At 53.0% G+C, this 23,485-nt stretch overlaps 1 protein-coding gene across 7 annotated transcripts in view; it reads right to left on the minus strand.

Moving 5' to 3' along the window:
* The window catches only part of Dpp6 (dipeptidyl peptidase like 6), an 872,193-nt gene that overhangs the window by 441,195 nt on the left and 407,513 nt on the right, over positions 1 to 23,485 (minus strand). Inside the window, exon 1 of one of the 7 annotated variants that reach the window (XM_047560557.1) lies at positions 12,107 to 12,461. The exons of 5 other annotated variants lie outside the window; for them this stretch is intronic. In XM_047560557.1, the coding sequence (XP_047416513.1) occupies positions 12,107 to 12,157 (51 nt within the window). In that variant the 5' untranslated portion in view covers positions 12,158 to 12,461. Of the gene's footprint in view, positions 1 to 11,565; positions 11,676 to 12,106; positions 12,462 to 23,485 lie in introns of those variants that run through there. One more of the 7 variants, XM_047560560.1, reaches the window with a different exon arrangement.

Below are 23,485 nucleotides of genomic sequence, written 5' to 3' on the forward strand. Positions count from 1 at the left end.
TTAACCCCGTCTTTGGAAATCAAAATGTCACCAGTGTTGGAGCAGAACGGCTGGCGGGACGGGGTGAACGACTGCTCTATTTCCATCCGTACCTCGGAATTGCCTATTGTTTTTACACAAAATAGATGATCATCAGGTATAATTTTTGCTTTAAGAAACCAGTAAGATTGTTGGTGACGTTCGTGCTGGCGTGGACTCCTGAGACAGACCGCATTTCCCGTCCTCGGAGTCCCCACTCATCACCTCGCTGACCAGGGCAGGCTCCTCCTCCCCTGCTGGCCTTGGGACCAGATGATGATCTTCAGCCAGCGCCACACTGACACATGACTGAGGCTGAGGGCACGAGGAGGGCTGGCCAGCAGGGTCCCGTGCCCTCCTTGTGCTCACCCTCTGCTTGGCAGCCCTCGCCACCAACATGGACAGCGAGACGGTGTCCCCAGCCTAAGTGGTCGGATGCAGCGGGGCTCGCTCGTTCTTCTCTAACCTACGACCTGACCGGGAGCAAGTGACACTGGCAGTCATGGACTCTACCTGCTGCACCTCAGAAGTAAAACAACCCCTCCTGGATGACAGCAGGAGGAGCGGCCCTGGGTCCCACCTTGCAGGCGGCACGTCTCCTCTGCTCTTAGGCTGGAACAGGCCTGAACTGGGGACGCCTCACCTCCTGGACAAACGTCAGTCAAGGGCTCGTCTTTCCAGGAGACTTCTTCAGGGTGCAAGTTGTTGGCAGAGGACCTCAGGGTGTGATGCCAGCCTCCTGGCCTGGGAGTGCCACGGAGCCCCACTGAGAGAAGCACCTGACTGTGGTTGAGGAAGTTTTGTCCCCAGGTCACTCTCATTGTTTTTAAATTGATTCCACCTCTTGAGAGATTAAGGCAAGAAAGCAATTGGCATTCCTACACATCCAGAGTGATCAGGAGGGAGGGAATCACGAATCCTACGTCCTTAAAAGCTTTCACCCACATTTCCAAATGCACCTGTGGAGTGCTCAGTCTCTGAATATTTTTCACTGCCATCAAATAAGTGATTTGAAAGATCAGAAGTAAGGTTCTCCCAAAGGGTAGAGCGTTTGGAAAATTTTAAATCTGAGGTTTATCTGAATTCTCCAAATAATCCTAAATTTCAAGACATTGAATTAGCTCAAAAGCTACTGCAGAATTAAAAGGCATTTTGAGTTTCCTTCAAGAAATGATGATTTCACTGGAAAACATGGATCTCACACTTCTTCTCTCGGTATCCATTTGCTGAGAACATTTTCTGCAGGTCCTGTGGCGTGCACAAACACGTAAGTCACTGTAGGTGCTGAGCCCTACAGCCAGCTGCTCTGCAGACAGTGAACTTTATTTTTAAAAAGTTTTTCTGGGCTTAATTACTATCTGCCATTTTAAGTATCATTTTCACATTCAAACAAAGGTGCACAGTTATATAAATCAGAAATTTTCAGTGAGTTATTACTGAATAAAAATACGCTAATAAAAACTTCTAATCACTACTGAGTTCGTGTTTCTCTAGAGTGACTCCACGATCTCCACCCTGGCAAGGCAGCCTACCTTCCATTCAGCATCACCTGCAAACATTAGCTGCCTGGTGTCTGCAGGCTTACAGCAGCATTACTACCGAGGTAAGCAAGCATCTAAGATGCAAAGGCATCTTTTTAACATCTTGATTTATTTCCATACAGTCTCTTTGATGAACATTGTTCCATATAGTTAAGAACATATCCTGCATGTAACTGGGATCCTTAATTCACATTCACATCTCAGTGTTCCTTTGTGCCATTAAAAAGCCTTCATAAACATGACTTTTTTCTTTTTTCCTGTATTGCTTCTTTGTAGGCATTTGGACACATACAGCACAACTGATCTGCAAGCACCCTGGCATGACCACGAGGCCACACGCTCAAGTGAACTCCATACAGTCAGACACTGCAGCTCCAGCTGTGGCCTGCATCTGCCCGGTTTCAAGGACAGCGTTGGTAAGGGAAAGCCAGCGGTTTCTTTCCACTTGGCGACCTCTCCTGCAGCCACACCAGGGTGGGACATGGGACAGTCGGGACTCTGCCCAGATCGGTCATGGCCTCCCATCTCTGCCTTTCCACATGCTGCCAGACAGCGAGGGCCACCCTCCAACCCTCGCAGGGACCAGCAGGACATCTGCTCAGTGTGGGGACAGGCACCAACTCGCCCGGCGCCACAGTTGCAGGTGCCACAGCTGGGTCTGCACTCGGGCCTGCGGGAACCCAAGCCAGGTTCTCCTGACCACACCCACCGCCGGCTCTCAAGCCTGTTTCTGGATTCCTTCCTCTTTGTAAGAGGACGTTTCACCCTGTCACCTGAAATCCCCCGGAACCTGGGTTACCTCATTAAAGAGTTCCACGAGCTTCCCCCACCCCGCCTGGCAGACAGCCATGGGGGTGAACGTTCCAGACCCTCATCCTCTTCATCCCAACCCACTTTCCCCTCTTCCCTGGTGCTTCCCCACCTAGGATCGAGAAGGTAACACAAATCTTCCAAATCCAAGTCCCCCGCTCTGCAGAGGGGGAGGTGCACCCGCAGCATCTTTCCACCAGATCAGACATCTGCTGAAGACGCTGCTCCTGCCTCACAGTGACAGCACTGGGCACTGGTGAGGTCGAGCCCCTTGCTCACAGGTGGACCGCCAGCTCCTGCGCCACTCATCTACACTGCTGGTGAACCAGAGACCCTCACTTGTGTTATGAATGGGAGCCACCAGCAGGCAGGATGGTGCGCCACTGGGGTTGGGGGGCGAATGGCTGATGCTTCTGCAGCAGGGAAGAGGGTTTAGTGGACAGGCATGGGCGGGTGTTGGGAAAGGAAGTGCCGCCATGATGCTGAGAGGGCTGGGTGATTCAGATATGGGTTTGGTCTTCCTCCAAGGCTCTAAAAACTTGATTCATTTGTTCAATGATTCATGTGTTGAATAACTAAATGGATACAATCATAGGTTCTCAACTTCACAGATCATTTGCTGGAGGAGGTTCAGAGAGGAAGACAGGACACATCCCTTCATTGATTCATTTAGCATACAGATTAGCTGGTCTGGACTGAGCTTTGTGCCTGGTGTTGGGGTGCAATAAATGACATCACAGTTGTGTGTCCTTCAGAGGCTCAGAACTACGTGTCAAAAGAAGGTAGACTAGGTACCACACTAAGGTCTTGAGATTGTCCATAGATGGGCCCTTAGTCCAGCTCCAAACCCAGGGCAGAGCACAGGTGAGCAGTCCAGGACAGGGGCAAGGTGCCTCTGGAGTCCCCTGGGGCCAACAAGTTAACCATGACTCCAGGGTGCTGTTAGGGGCACAAATCCACACGCCCCCAGCTCTGCCTTTTAGAGCAACATGGAAAATAAATAAAGATTGAAATCCTATCTCTTCTAATAATGTTCGACCACCCTTCAAATATGAATGACAGGCATCCCCAGGACTTGCCCTAGTTCCTCTTGGCTACACAGCTCCCTCCCGTGGCCTTTGGTCACTGGCATGGCTCATTTCTACCACACTGCCGCCTCCTCCCTAGCTCTCCCCAGCCCTGCCATCTGCTGTGCTGGGCCCCCCTGGGACGGGCCAGCACCCAGGCGCCACAGCTGCTTGGTCAACACCTGTGTGCATCTGAGCACCGAGAGTACTTCTGATGTGCCTAATGACTGTGTTATCCTCAGGTAGACCACAGAAAGACCACAGGGACCGGCAACCAGGGGGTCCACACAACAGAAGGCCTGAGACGGTTATGGGTACAGTTCTGGTGAACAGGTCTGTGGCTTTCATCAGATCCCCAAAAGGGATCTGTGAGCCAAGGGCTAATGACCCATGTACTCTCAGCTCAGATTAAGTTTGTGAACCAATAAAACATCCAGATGTTTCCACACCTGCCTCCCTACTGTGCCAAATCCCTGGGTTGCACAGGTGATCTCCTGGGGCCCCTCTCCTGCCCCCACGGCCACCTCCCCACACCTGTTGTGCACCTACTACCTGAGGCTATGCAAGAGTAAGATGAGGTTGAAAACCGCCCACTGCATAATCTATTAATTGTTGCTTGATTTTAAAAATTGGAAGATAGCAGCTGCCATAGTCCCCGTTTTCCCTGTTCCAACAGCAACTCATTAAGTAATTACTTGAATGTGAAAAGTCACTCTGAACCTCCATCTGCACATAGCTGTGTCTACCTGTGACACATGGGGACAGCTGCAACAGCCCCCAGCCAGCATGGCCTGATTCCTTCATCTTCTTTGCAGTTTCCAATTAATATTGTGTTTTCTCTGAATCTTCTCGGCATATTATTCTTACCATTTCTCAATTGGGATTACTTGATGGGGAGCAAACAACAAAAGGGAGGTGTTCTAAACTGTGATTGGCCAGCTGTGTGATTTGGATAATCCACTGACCTCTCTGAGCTTTCTTTCTCCTGTGTGAATTAGACTGCTGGAGTAGATGTGTGGTCTGACAGCTGAGCTCTGATCTGCTCTGGAATCCTACTGATGTGTCTTGGGATGAGCAGGGAAGTGTTCTCACCTTCTTCTTGTGCCAGTCTTGGTTTATTTCCTATGGGGACTTTAGTTATGAAATTAAAGGTTCAAAAGTCACTGGGAAAGATGGTCTAGAAGAAGCTTTAAAAGCCAAGCATTCCATGATGTTACAGAACAATCCTGCGAATGGCCCACAAGCCCCTGCCAAATGAAAGTGAAGGAGGTCCCCTTGAGGACCCTGCTGAGTCTGCAAACGTCAGGTGCTCATTCAACAAACAGACGGCATCTCCAGGCCAGCTCCATGCTCCATCCATGGTCCTTCTCATGACAACGGTGTGCCAGGCATGGTCTTCCCAACATGGAATCAGACCAGCTGACCCAAGGAGCCTGGGACGTAGGTGGAGTGCTGAGCCGGGGGCCAGGAGCACTTGTGCTGCCCAGCAGCCATTCCCCGGCTCCCCGAGCAGCCAGGCAAAGGCGGGTTCCCCCTCCACATCCTGGCACGGGGGTAAGATTAATGAAATGCACCATGGGAGCTTCTGAGATGCCACAGCTTCTTTTAATGATAAAAAGGTCTTTACCTGCCGCGTTCCTTTATCAGTTGATCTCATTCTTTAACCGCATGCCACATGACCCTGTGGAGGACTCGAGTATTTATTTCATCAAAGTCAGAGCCAGAAAACCTAACTTCCATGAATTTTCCTAAATATGCCCCTCGGGCCACCTTGAGAACTGCTACGCATTTCAGGATGTGTGTGTGCGCCAGAGTGTCTCCAAGTGCCCGGTTGCTTCCAGGTACACTCGCAACTGCTCGCCAAGTCTCAAGCTCTCTTAGCTCCGTGAAAGCCAGAAGCCTTCGGTGCCCGTCCTAGGCTTGGGGCGCCTGGATTCCAGAGGCACCCTCACAAAACGACACCTCCACCCCAACTGCGCTTCCTGTGCGGCGTCTCCCCAGTTCCCGCCGCAGGGAGCCCGTGCCAGGTATGGTCTCCCCTCTTTTGGAATTGTGTGACCCTTGCTGCTTCCCAGGTGTGCACAGCAGAGGATCCTTCTCATGGTCACGTACCCATGCCCAGCCACGCTGGGTGCTCTGCTCCCTCCGGCCGGCTCCCCGCCCCACGTGGGCCCCTCTCCCCACGTTCTGCATTTGTCAGAATCACATCTTCCTCTGAGCCAACCTCTCGCTCCTGAGTGGAGGCATCAGGGAAGCTATTAAAATTAAAAATGTTTACCCCGTTGCCACCCGGGACCAGAGCAGAGATAGGCAGGCAGCGCCGTCATTTCACAACTCCCAGAGAGAACGCAATGGTAACTTCAAACACTAGCAAGAAAAATCCCCTGTCCAAGAGAAGAAAGGAAACTCTCACTCATTTCAAGACAGATGTCACTACCACTCAAGGCCAACTCGGTTGCCCATGGATTTCTGAAAGAGAAGAAAATGGGGACATCGCTGGGATTTGGGGCTGTGATGTTCCTCCTTGCTGAGTGTAAAACCTATGCAGAGGGTTCAATCAACCCTTTCAAGAGAAAGGATTCCGTTATCTTCAAGAGGAATCACGTGAGCACGTCAGAAGGCAGACTTTTGCTTCTAGAGGGTTTTAAACAGCCCCCAGCACAGTCTCCCCATTTGGATCAGGAGACTGAGGCTGATGCTGTGGCCCTCCCAGCCCCGCGACACGGCCGGGACTCAGAGCCTGTGTTCAGATCCAGCTCAGCAAGGCGAGGTGATGCTCAGGGTCCCAGGGTGCTTCAGGTTGGGGAAGGCACTCTTTCTCCAGTTCTGGAAGCGGGGTTAAATGTCTTAAAAAATTGATCAGATGCTGGCAGGGCAATGATCTAGAGCATTTGATCAGCGGGCCTTCACTCAGTGAGGTGTGTTGAGAAGCCCCTGGTGCAGGACTGCGTTCGGGATGCCACAGCAGACCAGCCAGCGCTGTCCAGGGGGACCCGCGGCTCCAACGCAGCGTTTGCAGGGACAGTGACTCTCCCGCGAAGGGACGGTCGACTCTTACTGTAACCACCTCCTGTATCTGGACGCGGAAGGCACGACGGGATCTGTGACGGGGTACCTAGCTGACAGAAGTCCAGCTCTAACGCAGACTCAGAACAAACAGGCTCTGACAGGACGCGCCATCTGTCCGCAGTCCCAATGGGGCCAAGGCTGTCGCGCTGTGGCCGTGACGTGATTTTCCATGAATGACTATGACTGAACACCTAATTTCTTCTTTCATCAGCTCTGCACGACTCCTTCCTGAGTGTCCACCCCTAATCCCACCGTGTTGCTTGGACGACTGGAGGAGTCAGGAGCTTCGCCACCTTCTGCTCCTCGTTCAGGGCTGGATTTCCTCGGTCACTTAGCAAGGCCCCGTGGAAAAGCGCAGGCGGCAGTTCTGAGGGAAGACTCAGGCCCATTCCAGGTGCTAGTGGAGATGAAAGGTCGTGGCAGCCAGCCCTGAAGAGCCAGCCACAACAGGACACAGAAGAGGACCCTGGGAGGACACTGTCCAGGTCCACCCTCTCCCTGGTGCGGCGCTGAGACTGCTCCACGCCCTATTTGTTTGCCTTCGAGAAATTCAGATCCCACAGTCGGGGAGCCTGGAGGCTGTCGGCCACAGGCAGCGACCCTGGATGGAGTGCCTCACCCCTAACTCCCTGCACTAGACCACGGTGGCCCGGCTGGAACTCAAGATGCAGCCGGCTCAGTTGGTCGCGCCTCTCCAGAGGTGGCTGCAGTGCCAACACACAGCGCCCTGGTCGGCTCTTTCCAGAGCCAGGGCGCTGAGTCCCACCACTCTGAAGCTCCCAGAGAGTCGCCGCCCCAGCAGGGCCCTCTCTCCCTGGACCTTCACAACTCAGCTCGGCAGACGCAGGCTCTCTCCACCAGGGGAGTGAAGGGCATCCACTTCGGAGCCCAGGCCATTAGCGTTACACAGACGGGGCTCCGTTCTGCAAAGAGATTGATGCTGCCAGCCTCAACGAAGCCCACGCCGGCAACTGCTCACGGCCATGAGTGGTGGGCAACTGAACACTTCCATGTCATCTTGGGGCTAGAGAAGCCTGGGTCAAGGTCAGTGAAAAGCATTCTCCAACTCTGAGTCCCCGTTTTTCTGTGTTGCATTTGAAGGTCTTGGTTAAGCCTCCCTGCAAGGCTGGTGGTGGCAATGGTGGGCAGGACTGGGGACAGGGTTTAGCTTTTAAAATGGACGTAGTTCAAAAAAGTACACTCCCGTGGAGAGAGTGGGCTGTACCAGCAGCTGATCGGTATCCTCTGCCCACCCAGGCTGCCTGGGCTTTCGTTTAGTGCACTGACACTTCCTGATTGACTTGTTGAATAAGTGCTGTGACAAGGGTCCCAGAAGGTTGGAAACCGCCTGTCCTCTCTGCTGATGAGACAAACTTCCTCCTGAGGACAGCGTCGCACCCCCCCCCTTCTCCCTGCATCCTCTGCGCCAGGACCCACCCCACGGCTCCCTGGCCCACAGCCCTTGCTCTGTGCTCTCTAGAACACCCACACCTCCTGAGTTCCCCTCGAAACCCCCCACACTCAGCTCACTGAGTCCCAGTGTGTCCTCCTTCCTGCTCTGGAGCCTGTGAGCCCCAGGTGTGTTCTGAAAGAACCCTGAGAACCTGGCGATCCCACTCTTTACCCAGTCCCTTAAAGTCCTCTTTCTAAGCAGAGAGTCTCAGATAACTTGGACTGTGCACAGAACGGGACTCAGTTTACGTGAGTGGTTCTGAATTTTGATCATGCCTTATCAACGTGACACACCTGCACTTCTCATTATTGCAGCTTGTTTTTCAGGGTTTCCTTCAACCCTTTTTTCCCCCCAATACAGTGTCACCTTGACTCTGGATGCCTCACATTGCCTTCTTCTTCAACATGGTTGCATAGAAGTTTAACGCTCATAAAGGTCAAAGCCAGCTTGACCTCAGCCTGTTCTGGACTTTACTACTAATAAGCAACAAGGTCCACAGCGAGGAGCACTGGCAGGAAGTCAGAGGTCCCTTCTGGCTCTTGCGTCACCTGGGCCCAGGAATGAACAGGTAATAGACACATCAGGGGCTACAAGGGCTCCTACGGTTTCCAGAAAACTGAGAAGCACCAAAAATGAATGCTCCTCAGAGCTGATTTCCAGGTATGTGAAGACTGAGGTTGTGGCTACAGGTATAGGCAAAGTTCCAAGGTAGCAAACAGAAAGCAGGATGTTGGTGTGTGACCAGAGGCCTCTGGGCACCTTTGAAGGGAAGGCATGCCCTCATGGAAGCAAGATCCCCAAGCACAGCAGGTAGACGAGAACACGTTCGCAGCTGTCCCTGCCCACTCTGATCCTGTGGCACACGAGGCTCCTCATGTGTTCACGTGTGCTCAGCACAAGTGCATGCTCAGTGGTGTGTGTGTGTGCCTGCACATCCAACATGCAAGCTCAGAATGTGCACCAGCAGCTCGACCCTCTCAACAGGGGAGCAGAAATGTTTAATGGCTCACTGGAAAAACCCAGAATTAATTTTTCTGTCTTCTTACTCAATAGCATTACAGATTACTGCTTTTCAATTTTAAATCATTTGAAATGGGAATAGCATATGTTGAAGCCAATTTTTGCTTTTTAATTTTAAGTGGGAAAGTCACTGAATTTGATTTCTTAAGGAAGTCTCTGCATGAGAATATACTAAATTTGAACCAAATCCCCCTCTGCACTTTCTGCTTCTTCCACTGGGCTACACTCTGCCTGGGTGTAGCCAGTGTGGCTTCTGAGCCAAAGGGTGAATCAATTCATTCACATTTTAAAAGATATATTATTTGTCAACATTTCTGGGCTGGTAATACTTCCCTTACAAGTAAATTTTAGCATCTCCAAAGAGAAAAATTGTCTTCTGGAATTCCGTTCTCCCTTTTATTTCCAATATGTTCACATAGTATCCTTTACCAAAACAAAACAAACCCCCGCCCCAACGCTCTTTCCACATATTCATCTGTTTTTAGTAAAAATTTTTAGCAAATTTGAGAAAACACAGCAATATCTAATTAACAGGCAAAACAATTGGTTTTACATGTTCTCCTAATTTTTTCACTAATCTGTGCTAATCCTCCACAGAGAAATTATTTCTTTCCTCCACCCACAGGCCTGGCTCCCAAGAGTCTCAGCAGGTGAAGAAGCTTCAAGACCCCCTCCCCTGGCTTGCTAAGAAGAAACGGGTCTACTGAGGTCACCATAGATTCTAAAGAATACTGGACATAGGTTTATGCTCTGTGAAATCCAAATCCTCAGGGTAATGCCTCCCAATATGCAGGTGTAAAGAGCCACCGTCCCCGAGTGCTTGGTGACTTGGAGATGGCCCTTGTAGTCAGAACAATAAATTTCCCCAAAACCACCAATCAAACCAGAAACAGGGACCACCCACCCCGCTCTCATAAAACACAGGGATCACACTCTTCTCATAGACCCTGTAAACCCCACCAGACAGACACCTGGAGAACTCTTGGAGAGCTTGGCAGCCTGAGCACACAGAACAGCTTAAAGCTTTACAAAATTAAATATGATGAAGCCACAAGAAGCAGTCTTCAGGCATTTTATGTACCTCTTTGTGTTCTGGGCAGTTACTTTAGCCCAGATACTCTAAATCAGCATGCATGTGTGCACATGTATGCACACGTGTGTACACATGTATATATATGTACTGTCTAGTGCAAGGCCTTAGTCCTCCACCCAGTCTTCTCCTCCCCTAGCCTGCTACTGACCCTCCATTTATGGACCTGGTTGAAAGAGTGCTGTGAATTTTTCAGGGTCAAGAAGAGGCCACTTGAGAATGGAGGAAAAGGATTTCCCAGCTGCAGGTGACAAGGACAGGCACCTCTGAATGTCCCACCTGGTCTCTGGAGCCAAGGCTGCCTTTAGACTTTGATCTACACCAGTTTACATCTTCCAAAGGGGAAGCAGATTCAAAGATGGGGGGATTTTAATGGTCAAAGTATAAAATCAAACTAAGAACTTATCCTTCCTCCAAGCCCCACACCCTAATTAACCATCGCCAGGCCCCTGCCTGCTGAGTAACAGGCAAAATAACAGGAGAACCGTGCGAAAACCAGGGAACTTCTTTTACATAACACAGGTTGGGCTTTAGGCTCCAATCCCTGGGTTTCGACCTATGAGCACTCTGCTCTTTTTATAATTTTCACTTCTGCCCCGTGTAAGATAGGCCGCCTAGTCCTAGTTCAAGCCTGCAAATCAGTAAGTATTTATTTTATACCTAGTAAGGGAAGAGAACTGTAATAAAAGGAGACCCCATTGGTTACAAGATGCTGGTTTAGGGTGGAGATGCTTCTTTATTGAGCAAATATTCTGTAGAATTTCTAAAAGAAGGAAGGTTTGGCCTATGTGAACCTGTCAAGCTACACTAAGCATTAACCCTTGCACACTCACATGCTGGATTTTTAGATTTCCATGTTTACAAGGTCTTCTTCCCAGGAGAAATTAAATTGCTCTCAGGTCCTGTAGATGATGATAATAAGACGGTCCCTCTTTTACTGCAAAATAGGCTCTGGGGAAATGATCCCAAAATGGAGCTCTCACCCAATACAGATGCAAAGTTGTCTCCATGTGTTCCCTAAATAGCTGACGGTGGAATTCTGTCACACCATGTTCCCCCAGGCTCTCTGCTTTCCTGAACTATAGCGGGGTCTCCTTTCTCTGCCCTGATCCTAGCAAAAGCAACCTAAGGACAATCCCACAGCACACAGGAGAAATCTGCTTCTGCTGTTGATTTACCAAGCTCCAGCGAATGGTTTTGCAAATCTAGTGGTGTCTCCCAGGGTCTATTTTAATGATCCGCCTGAGGTGAACTGAACAGCGATTAACAGACAAGAACCCCTCGGCTCCTCTAAGAAGGGAATTACAATATCTACAGGAGCGCTGAAACCCGGCCTGGAGACTCACCCTTGCCCCAAGTGCACCCGCTTCTGCAGAAGCTGGGCCTCCCCAGGGCAGGATGACAGCTCTTGCCCTTGCCCTCTGCACACCGGACCCCCCTGCAGACCTCTGGCCCTCAGCCAGCCTGCAAATACCACTACTTCTCAGCCCAGCTCACCTGGTCCTCACTGTACATCCTTCAGCAGGCCACGTCTGCACCGTCTCTGACCAGGAGAGCAGCACCAATCTGCTCCTGCCTTCCAGAAATACTCCAGAGAAAGGGGGGAACACAGGAGGGATGGAGAGCAAAGTCCTCTACACACGGCTCTATTCCTCGTGACTTGGCTTCGAAGCAAATCAAAGTCCTCTTGGGGGTGGGAGTAAGCTTTATTTTTAATTTGTGTATTTATTTCTGTGCCATGTCTTTCCTCACCCAAATTGCAAAGTAGTTAGGAACCTTGGCAACTAACACAGGTGAAATTAGGCAGCTCTGAAGAGAGACCTGGGTCCCCGGGTGCTCTGGTCAACTTTACCTGCCAGACCTCTCCATGACTGACCCCACCCGGCGATCCTTTAAAAAGGCAGCAGGTGGAGGCCAGGGCAGACCCTGCACTCGGCAGCTGGGGTCCGGAGGGCTCCAGCCATGAGCACACACCAAGTCGTGCGCGAACCTCCCTCCCTCTGGCACACACATGCACACGCGAGGCACCGCGCGTTACCTGCTCCTGCTGCTGGGCCGATTTCCCCGCGGGCTCCTTGGCCGTGGTCATGGTCTGGCCGGGGCGCTGGCCACCGCGGGGCAGGGGCCGAGGCGAGTGTGGAGCTACAGAGTGGAACCCGGCGCAGGCGGGTGCAGCCTAGTCCATAGTTCCCGGGCGCAGGGTGCCTGGGGGCGGGGGCCGGCGGGCTGCCTAGTCCCTCTGGAAACGCAAGGGGCAGGGCGAGGGCGCGACGGAGGTGCCGCTGCTGGGGGCTTCTCCAATTAGCATCAGCTCCGCGATCGCCACAGAAACAATAACTGCTTAGCAACCGGCGGCCGGGAGCAGGCAGGGCCCGGGCGTGCGCTGCCGCCGCCTCCCGGCCGCGCACGGCGCATGCTCCGGCCGCGCTCCGCCGGGCTGGCCGGGGCGGGGGCCGCGGGGCCACCACCGGGGGGACCGCGGGGGGACGCACGCCCACGCTCCACGAGCCCCGCCGCAGCCCGGCGTGTCCGGCCGCCGCGCCCGGGAGGCCGAGCCTGGGCCGCAGCAGCGCCCCGGACAGCTCACACCTGGGCGGGGGGCACAGCGCGGCGCAGGGGATGGTCTTTGTGTTTTGCTGCTGCAAAGTAGCTGGTGCTTTTGAGGAGGAAGGGGTGTTTACCGGGGAAGGGATCCTCTGTCTGCCCAGTGGGTTTGCAGGAAGGCTGGCTGGTGGGGTCCTTGGCCTTTGTTTCCCTTACAATCCAGAAAACTTGGTTCCATCTTTAGAGTCAAAGAAGCTACATTTCCCCTGGAGGATCAGCCCGGACCGCAGGCTGTCTCTCCTGGCCCTTAAGAGAGAAAAGAAAGGCAAAGGCCTGGCCTGTGCAATGACCTTGGAGGACACTGGGCTCCCTGCTGCACCCTGAGCTCAAGCAGAGCAGGAGACAGCCCTGCAAGCCGGCCTGATGCCTGGGGCCTCCATCTTGGACTGACCCAGGGCTCCTGCCACACCTGGACTCTGCTGCCTACACCTGACTGACACCTTCAGTGGGTAGAGAAGGGAGAAGGGGACCTAGGGGATCCATGAAGGGCCAGGGGATTGCAGGTGGGATCATCTTGTGACCCCCAACTCCTGTGGCCCTATTGTGTGTGCCCTGGACCTCTGCCAACACTCTAGACCTCCAGGTTGGGCGCCTCTCCATCCGCCCAGCCAGCTCCTGGTGTCTGGTGACCGGAGAGCTGCCCACCTCCACACTGGCCACTAGTAGGTGCTCTACAGTCAGCCCTGTGGCCGGGCTTGTATCATCGTGCTCTTTGCACCGCAGCAGAGACCAGAGTAGTTCTTACAGAGAAGAAGCAAGTGGAGTAGCATCCCTTCACTTTCCTTCCCACAGTTCAGCTCCTTCACAGTGACCCCCAAGTCTGTTACAAAAACAGAAAACAGGCAAAGTCCAAGGCACTGTGTCCTTTGGAGTTGGCAGACGAATCCAAATCATAAAGAGGAGTAGCCGCCTCCGTGCAGGCTGCACTTGGTTCTGCTCTGTGTGTTCACATGGCACAGGTTCCAGGGGAAGCCAGTGGCTTGCCTGGCCCAGCCGTGCAGGAGAGGAAAGCCCCACATAAAACTCTGGCCACCCAGGGAGGGTCGTGTTTCGCCTTTTTCGAGCTGGGTGAGATTTCCTGCAGGGCTGTAAGCTCTGGGGTGCCACAGCAGAGGGGTGCAGTCTGTCACACATCTCTGTGGCCCTGCTGCTGCGATGCCTGGCACCTGAGTGTTTATCAGTCTTGACTGAAGGGTGGGTGCCAGTAAGTTGGGGTGGGGGGCAGACTCTCAAGGTCTTCATACAGTCACAGCCTCACATCGGAAGGACCTGGCCCCACCCTGGTCACCCTGTGGGCCCTGGAAGCCCTGGTGGCATGAGGTCCTTGGGCAAACCAACACTGAGACTCAGAAAGGAGGGCCAGGCAGCAAGGTGACCACTGCTCTTCCTTCACATACCAGCAACCCAGCCGGCCCCTGGGGCTGCAGTCAGTGTCATCAGCAGCCCTGCCCCATGGCACACCTTCACAATCTCAGGCTCAACACTGCGCTGTCCCCAGAGATTCCTCTTACACCCTGGGGTGGGATGAACCCCGAGCCACCCCTGTGACAACTCAGAGAGGGGTCACTGCTAGTCCTCTGCAGATGAGGACTGGTATCCAAGGACAGGGGTGGCAGTGGGTGGGCAGGCGCAGATGGGAAGGGACCTGTGACCTTTCCCTCCACTGTTCCCAGCACCGCCATGGAAACCAGGAGGTGGTGCTGCAGGAATGGCCAGCCGTGTCAGTGGGAACAGATGAGACCCCTTTGGACACTTCCCATTTTACCTCTCGGTAAAGAGCTGAAAACATTTGGCCTCTAACATGAATGTGGATATCCTGAAAAGTCTGCTGACATTGTGAAGTCACACATGGCACTTCCAAGGAATGTCCTCCCGGCCTCAGATCTCATGGAAGTCGGCCCAGCCAGACCCTGCCCCAGCTCCCCCACATTCCAGTTCTGTCATCAAGAGCCCTCGGGAGGAAACGTGCGAGACTGACCGGTGGAGGGCCAGGCCAGGAAGGGCCACTCAGAAGCTCCCTACTGGGTTTTCCCGGCAGCAGATTCCCAGCTGCCAACTTTGCTACACTCTTGATTCTGCTTGTAAAGGTCAGCCAGGCCAGTAAGGGCATGTTGCCCCAGGGTGGTGCCGAGCGAAGGGAAAGGAAGGAGGCTACAGGAGAGTTGGTGAGAGCAGCACACAGCAATATCATGGTCTGCGGCGCCCACAGACTGCAGGGAAGGCATCTCAGGCAGTGCAGGCGTGCAGCCCAGGGGGACGGGGTGTCCTCTGCCTGCCCTTCCAGTGTCCAGCACAGAGGAGGGGCCGGGATGTGCACCTGGTTAGTGAAGGGGCAGGGTCCTCACTCTCCTCGGTGACGGCAGCAGGAATGGCCATCTGCCAGTGGCAGGCGCTGCCACCTGACCTTGTGCCCCAGCAGCTCTGCGGGCAGCCACTGCCGTTCCCCCAGTTTACATAGAGGGAGATATTTAGAGAATTTGATATGAAACCCAAGGTCATGCAGAGTTACACAGCCAAACCCAAACTTGAACCTCAGCAGTCCAGGCCCTAAACCACCATATGGCACTATCCACGATGCCCGAAGAGTAGACTACACAACAGTAGAAGTATTTGCCCAGTCTGCCCCAGAATGACACTGAGCTCACTATGTACATTACCCTAATTCATCCTTAAAAGTCTCTTAGTACTCAGATCGTCTCCTTGAGCTGCTGTAACCAAGCCCCCAGAGGGGGCAGCTGGAACTACAGAAATTTATTCTCTCAAAATTCTGGAGGCTGGAACTGAAGCCAGGGTACTGGGTCTTCTAAGTTCTGCCCCCCGGCGTGTAGATGGCATCATGCTGTGTCTTCTTGTGGTCATGCCCTGTGTCCTGACCGCCTCTTCTTTAAGGACATGAGTCAGATGGGATTAGTGGCACTTGATGACCTCATTTCAACTTGATTTCCTCTGTAGAAATGCTGTCTCCAAATACAGCGCACTCTGAGGTCCTGGGGTCAGAACTCTGCGTGTGACCATTTGGAGAACACGACAGCTCATAATGATTGCTCCGAGCACCATTTGACTGTGAGGAACCCTTCCAGCCTCCTGCATCCAGCTGCCGATGGCAGAGTTGGCGCTGACATCCAGTTATTTCATCAAGACTCCTCTTGCACGCGTGTGCACACACACACATTCTTCCTGTGTTTCTGCCAACACTTCCCAAGTGCCTGGCAGGAGATTAATTCCCAAATTCTCAACAAGACTGAGGCTCCTAGCTCAAGCCTGACTGACCAGCTTCTGCTAAAGGTCAGGCGGCCCAGAGGATCTTGCAAAGACCTCATCCCCAGGTGCCCCCTCCCTCTGTGTCCAGGAGGAGTCCAACTTGATGGAGTGCCTGTGAGTAGAGCCACTTTCTTTCTTCACGGAAGGAATTTCAGAGCAGCAAGTAGCAAGGACTACACAGGGCCTGCCAGCCATGAGAGCCCATTGCTGTGCTCACTGGGCCTGGGCACCTGGAGTCAGCTGGCATGGGGCTGACCATATGCCAAAAGGAGATGCCACTACCCCTCTCTTGGCCTCTCCCCTCCCATTTTTGCCAGCATGTCTGACCAGTTCTATTAGGATGCTCGGACGCCTCTGCTGGGCCTTACAGAGGATGGAGGCTTGGTCATCTCACTAGGCTGGCCAACACAGCCTCCACCTGCTGTCCACTCCAGGAGCCGTCTGACCAGAGTTGCTGGTATGGGCACAGCTAATCAGGTTTGTTTGCAAACGTGCACACCTGGGTTCCTCTGCTGCTTGAAGCAATGTCTCCTCAGATTCCTTCTCGCCTGCCCAAGTAGCCTGTCAGCTGCAAGACTTTGCTTCAAGCATCACTTAATCAGCAAGCACTTATGGAGCACCTACTTTGTGCAGACAGCAAAGCCCCTACAAGCAGCAGGCATGCCAGGTGATCTGCATAAGGTAGAGATCAGCATATCCTGAGGGTACGATCTGGGAAGTCTCAAGATTTTAGTATTCACCATCTGCAAGAGAAGCTACTCCCATTTACAATTCCCTGAAAATAAAAGTGTGGGGTGGCGAGGAGTCACAGGGCCCAAAGAAACAAGTCGAAATTAAAAAAAAAAAAAGACCCCACTGGAAATTCCCAAGGGAGATGAAAGGTGGCTAAGGTTCCCAAACTAAGGGTCAGCTTTCCAACCACTGACCTGCCTGGAAATCCGAACCTCTAACAGAAGAGCTACCATTTGCATGTGGAGGCTGCTTTGGTTTGACCTTGACAGTCCATATTTAAGAGCTGCACACTCAGGTGAGGAACAGTGGGCAGCCAGGCAGAAGCTGTGTGGAGGGAGAAGGTCAGGGAAAGAAACAGAAGGCAGCGAGCCTCTGCCCTTGGCCGTGTGTGGATCCCACGGGAATGGCTGCCGAGGAGTTTCTGTGGAGTTCCTAAAAGCCCAGCTAGAGCCGCCGCCCCACATCCGGCTCAGTCCATCCCCTAGAGGAGGGTGCAGTGGTGCTTCCTTGTTAAGAGCATCAGTGGCAAATTGCTCTCTCCTTTTTCCTGAGGTCTGGGGAAGGAACCCAGGGCCTCACGCATGTCAAGCAAGCCCTCAGCTGCTGAGCCACGCCTGCCCGGTGGTAAATCTCTTGAACTAGAAGTGGGAAAGCCTAGGGCATCACGCCCAGTTGATGAGGGGCTTCCTTCATTTTCAAATTGTTTATTTTAAGAAGAATAACAAGAGCGTGGAGCTGCAGTGAGCTCACAGGCATACCCCTCTGGGTAGCTTGCTGTGGTCCTCAACACCCAGACTCTGGCTGCTCCACAATGGGACAGTGTCATGAGTACAGGACATACCACCAGCCCCTGTGAGCCAGAAGGGGCCCCTGCTGGAGCACTCTGATGAAGGGTTGGTGTGTGAGTCAGGGCTTTCCAGAGAACAGAGCCAAAGGACATGCATATGAGAGGGAGGGAGACAGAGACTGATGGGTTGGCTGGTCGATTAAGGAACGGCTTACACATCTGCTGCAGGATCCCTCCCTCCTTGGGAGTCCTCTGTCTTTCTCTGAAGGCCTTTGACTGCCTGGAGGAGGCCCACCCACACGGCGGAGGGACCTGCTTTCCTCAACATCCATGGGTTTAAACGATACTTTCATCTTAAAACAACGTCAGCAAAACTTCACAGCAACATCTCCACTGGTATAGACCAAAACCTCGGTACCACAGCCTGGTGAGCTGACACACAAGTCAATCATGACAGGCTGTATGGAGAGGCATCTGTAGCAGATTCTGTCCCAATGACGCTGTTTCACGTCCTCTCTCTCTGGCTTCCATCTTTCCACCCAGTCGTGTGTGGGGTTTGTGGGAGGCAACAAGAGGAGCCTGAAGCCCTTGTGGAAGTGCAGCACAGCATCCTGGACTTCTCCCCTCTGGATTTCATCTACAGGAAGGAGAAACAGCTGAGTCTCATGGAGGTGGCCACTGCTTCAGGTTCTGGAAGGCAGGACCGAGCTGACACTGTCCAGTGCGATTCCTGGTCTTCCTCCACTTTCCTAGCAGGTGTGTTCAGAGTGGTTCTGAAAGGATGACGTGGCGGGTCATTCTGGGAAGAGACAGGAGCTGGGCTGCCTTATGAGACCTACTGAGTTCATGCTGTTCCCGACACAGCAAGTGGGTGCACATCATGGCAACAGGGCCCGCAGACGGCGGCCGGGCCCAAACCAGCCCCCTTCCTGTTTTGTAACTGAAGTTGTACTGGATGAAGCTGTGGCTGTTCAGACGTATGGTCTGTGGCTGCTTTTGCACTACCGCAAGGCAGTGGTGGGACTTGTGACAAAGGACATGAGGCCTGTAAAGTGCAAAACACGTATGGCCTGGCTCTTTGCAGAGAAAGGTCACCCATCCTGGCCCAGAGGGGCTCTGTTACAATCAAAGTGTGTCCACACATTCAGGGTTGCAAATTCAACAGGAGAAGAATCTTCCAGTATCAAGGCCGAGTATTCTCCCCCAAATCCACAAAAGGAAAGACCACAGAGGAAAATCCCTAATGCATTTTGCTGACAACCCAGCAGATGACTCTTAGGAGTAGAAACATCTGTGCTAACCAAGACAGTCCCATGTCCACGCTGCCTGTCAGCAGGCAGCTTGTGTCCACATCTACGGTGGCCTGTGACCAGAGGGACAAGCCTCCTTCCCGTGGCCACGTGCAGGCCCACAGCATCCCCTCCAAACACCCTGCTGCCTTATGGGCCCCGGTTGGTGCCTGGGAAGCAGGAACCTCCTGTGGATTTGGGGAACACCGACAAGGATTTGGTAAGTACTGAAAGCATTCACGTGGTCTGCAGTCCATAACACCTAGCAGCTGAGCGAGGGCCTAAAAATATCTGTTTAAATAAATACACCATGAGGGGACTTTGGGTCTCAAAGGGATTCTCCGCCACACCCCAGGTGAAGGGATTCCACTTTTCCTTTCCTCTACTCACCGCAAGTCTTCACGGGGTAAGACAGTGCTCCCGGCCTTGCTGCAGCTGGGGCGGGGCTCCTGTCAGGGACCAGGGTCACAGTGGGCTCCGCCTGAGCAGCGTGTCCACTGCCGAGACCCCACAACCCTGCATGTACTGTGCCATCAGCTCTGCTGGTCAGGCCGGGAAGCCTGCTCTCAGCCTCGGCGGGCTGGAGAGGGAAACCCTCACCGGATGCCTTTCAGTGCTGCCTGAGGAGGTCCCTGGAGGCAGTCCTTGGAGAGGAGTCACATGGAGGGCAGGCTGGCCGCACCGTGCAGCTCTAGGCAGAGGCTGACGGCAACAGACTACGTGTACGCTCAGAGCCTGGGCAGACACGGGCACGGTGCTGAGGGGATGAAAGTAAGAAATATGTGTGTGTACGTAAATGCACATGCACACCAAACATCAACTCCAACCGTCCAGCCAAAAACATACACGGCACGTGAAATGTGTTTCAGAAGAACGCAGACAGAGCGCCCCGAAAACACGGTATAACCTGCGGCAAGTGGAGAGGGGACGCGGAGTAGATCACAAGGGGACCGAGGGAAAGGAAGGAGTCGGGGGGGGGGGGGGAGGAGCGAAGGGAGGGAGAGAGGGATGAACGGGTGGCCAGGTGCTGGGGACTGTGTTCTCCACTCTGTCTCCTTGTCTGTAATGAGAGTAGAGTGTCACGGTTTGGATGTGAGGTGTCCCCCAAAGCTCATGTGTGCAAGAAAGTTCAGAGGTGAATGGTTGGTTACGAGAACCTCACCCCAAGCAGGTTGTCAGTCCTCTGATGCGATTGGCTGGGTGGCGACTGGGGTTGGAGGGCATGGCTGAGGAGCTGGGCCACCCATCTGCCACGCCATGTTCCTCAGCTGGGCCCGGAACAGTAGAGTCAGCCATCTATGAACTGAGACCTCTGATACCGTGAGCCCCAAACAAAATTCTCCTCCTTTAAAATCGTGAAGGCCTTTTGGTCACAGTGGTGAAAAAAACTGATGAAAACAGTAGGGAAAGTCAAAATAAGTCAAAATGGAACATATGGAGAGCCCTCTGCAGCTGGGCATCGTCACCCTATGTCATTTCACCCTCCGGACCATGCTGGGAAGGAGGCGTTGTGATTCTCTACCTATAGATAAGGAGATTGGGCTTAGAGGGGATGGCTAATCTGCCCGGCCACAAGGTGTGGTTGGATAAAGGCTGAACGTGCAGCCCACAACTGAGTCCAGCTCACCACTCTCCAAGCTAACGCCACGCTCTTTAAATTAGGAGTTCCCTGGTTTGCCCTCCAGCTCGAAATTTCCGCTTTGGAGTCCAGGTAGGTATGCCAAGGTTGATAGTCGGCTTTCTAAAGTGGGATATATTGCAATAGGGGTTTACGACCAACTCAAGCCCTGCTTCTAGAGGGCGCCACCTGCAGTTGTGAGGGACCACCTGCTGTGCTGTGTTGTGTTCTAAAGTTCTCATGTTTCAGCCCAAAGTAGCACTATCTCATTCACCTGTTCTGCTTTGCATGTCCACCCCTGAACAATCACACCTTTGCACACCTGGGCACAGCGAGGCTGTGCTGGACCCGGCCAGGCCTGCACATGCTGCCCTTCAGTGGCAGGACACCACACGCTCCTCCTTGGGCACCTCATGCTGCCAGATGCCATTGGTGACAGTAGCGTGGCAGACGCCTTATTTATGATTGTTGAGATTTCTGGAACTATTTGCTCAGCCCTATTTGGCGCCAGCTGCAGAACAGACTGTCACATTGTCTGGGGACAAATGTCATGGGGGTGGCTCAGATATTCCCACTGCCATACTGGGTTCCATGGTATTTTGGGAAAGATGTTCCACAGAAGCCCTCTGTAGCCTCCTCTGGCCTGGCCTCAGCCACCCGCCTTGTAGGCCATGCCTGGGTGTTCAGCAGAAGTGGGGTCAGGAAGGGGTTCGCTCCCCACACAGGAGAACATTGTACTGAAATGTCTCCAAACCTCAAAATAAATCAACAAACAGGCTTGAGCAGGACATTCTCTGAGAAGGATCAGTCAACAGTTCCTGCTGTCCAGCTTTGCAAAGTGCATCTGATATGGCTTAGGAAATTAGTGTAAGTGAAAGCTTAAATGACGTTCAAATGGGCCCCTTAAAGTCGGAGACACATAAAAGCAATGGAAATCTAAAGCACTTAGCATTCTCTTCAGGAAGGCATTAAGCAGAAGCTCTTCACAAAGGCTGAGCCAAGGGGTCAGTCTCCCGCAGGCCCTAGCCCCAGCTCCGCGCCCAGCCCCTTCTCCTCGAGCCTCAGTGCCCAGTGCAGAGGTCACCTCCTACCCTCAGCCCATGGGTCTGACCTCTCGCCTCACCACTCATGACCCTGCACAGTCACTGTCCACCTCTCCTCCTGGCTTCCTGGACCCGTGGTGAGTCCCTCCATGGCCAGGGCTCCCTGAGACCTCCGTGTCAGTGAAGGTGTGAGCTTTGCAGTCAGAGGACCTTCCTGTCAGCAGATCCCAGGTCCTCTCGGATGCTGGCTGCGTGCAAGCTCCAGGTCTAGTTTTCAGATGTTGACGGGCACAGCAGTGGACAGCTTAGAGCGTGCGTCAGGATCACGTGAGAGAAACGAGGTCAACCGAGGAACACGCAGAAGGACCGCCTGGCCCTGCTCACCGCTCCCGAGCTCTCCTGGGGCGCCTTCTCATCTGTTCATCCCAGGTCTCGGCACACAGAATAACACGACAATGGGAGGGTTCGCTAGTGTCAGCGGGACTGAGGGCCGGAAGGCACCTAGCAGTGAAGGGATCAGACACAGGGCACGGAGTCGTATGGTCCCAGTTTACAAATGACTGAGAGAGGTCACGGGGAACCAGAAACGCTGATGCAGCTGCCCTGGGAGGATGGAAATAAGATCAGCAGAAGGAAAGCCTCGGCTAGACCCACTCAGCCCGAGGTTCTCAAGCTGTGCACGTGGCCGATGGGAAGGGGTCGGCAGGTGGGGGTCCGTCAGAACCTGGGGCTCCATCCCCACCCCAGCCCTGATTCAGCTCAGCCAGCTCCCCCATTTTGATCTCCTTACATCAGCTGTGGATCTTTAGAACCCAGGGCTTCATGGCTTAAGACCCCCGGGACCAAGGAACCCACACCAAGATGGTCACTTCCAAAAGGAGGAAGGGTAGAAAGGAATAATGACGACGAGAAAGGAAAGCGGCTCTCACGTCAGCAAGCCCAGGTGAAACCCACAGGGAGATACACTGCACCAGCCCCAGGCAGCCACATACGCCACACAGGACTTAGGTCCTTTTGAAGAGTCTCGTTTGCCAAAAATCAGAATGGAGCGTAAGTCCTGAAGGTTGGAGCCCAGTCGAGTGATTAAGAATACGTCCTATATGAAATAATAAGGAGATAAGGGATGAGAAGGCGGATCTCCTCCACCCCACAAGAAACAGAAAAGAGATGGTTTAGTAGGGAACGCAGAACAACCAGTAGGGACAACTACCTTCCTAATACACAAAATGAGATTTCTGTTGCGAATTAACTTTCTCTTTCACTTGTATCACACAGCATTAAGAAAGTAAAATAAAATTAAAAATGTCAGTGTCTAGGGCCCTCCCTAAAGGGACTGCCTTGTGGAACTTTTGCAAAACAAGTTCACCAGTGAAACACCAGGAAGCCCCATGCTAAGTTCCAGAGGAAGTCAAAAGAGATGGCACCTGACCATGGGCCCAAGAAGCCTTTTATTCCAAAGCATTTAATGCTCTGATTCCTCAGCTTCTCCACGAGAGCTTGAATTGACACCAGAGACCACTCCTTCAGTGGCTTCTGGTTCCAACACTCAACCACCTTCCCACTTGGAACAAATTCATTTATAAAATATGCTACCAAGCCAAGTTAGCCTAGGGTCCTCATGCAATGGAGGAAAAGCATGGGTACCACATTAGTTACATCCCTTTACACACAGGCTCAGACAAATGCTGATAAGGACCGTATTTGTGTAAACGTGGCACACCAGGGGAGCTAGCCTGGCCTGAGCCACATCTCAGAAAGGATGTGAGATGGAAGTCCACAGAGAATTAGTGTGTTAGTCAGTTTTTCATTGCTGTGACAAAATGCCTGAGGAAAACAGCTTAAAGGAGGAAAGATTTATTTTGGCTGACAATTTCAGAGGTTTCAGTTCTTAGCTGGCTCCACTGCTGCAATGACTGAGGGGAGGCAAAACATCATGGCAGAAGGGCCTGATGGAGGAAAGGTACTCAGCTCATGACAGCCACTGAGGGGAGAGAGAGAGAGACAGAGAGAGAGAGAGAGAAGTGGGAAGGGAATGAGGATACGGTATGCACGGCACACCCCTAAAGACACATTTCTTCCCACT

The sequence above is a fragment of the Sciurus carolinensis genome, chromosome 8 (genome assembly GCF_902686445.1).
Source record: "Sciurus carolinensis chromosome 8, mSciCar1.2, whole genome shotgun sequence".
In the NCBI taxonomy this organism is placed as follows: Eukaryota; Metazoa; Chordata; class Mammalia; order Rodentia; family Sciuridae; genus Sciurus; species Sciurus carolinensis.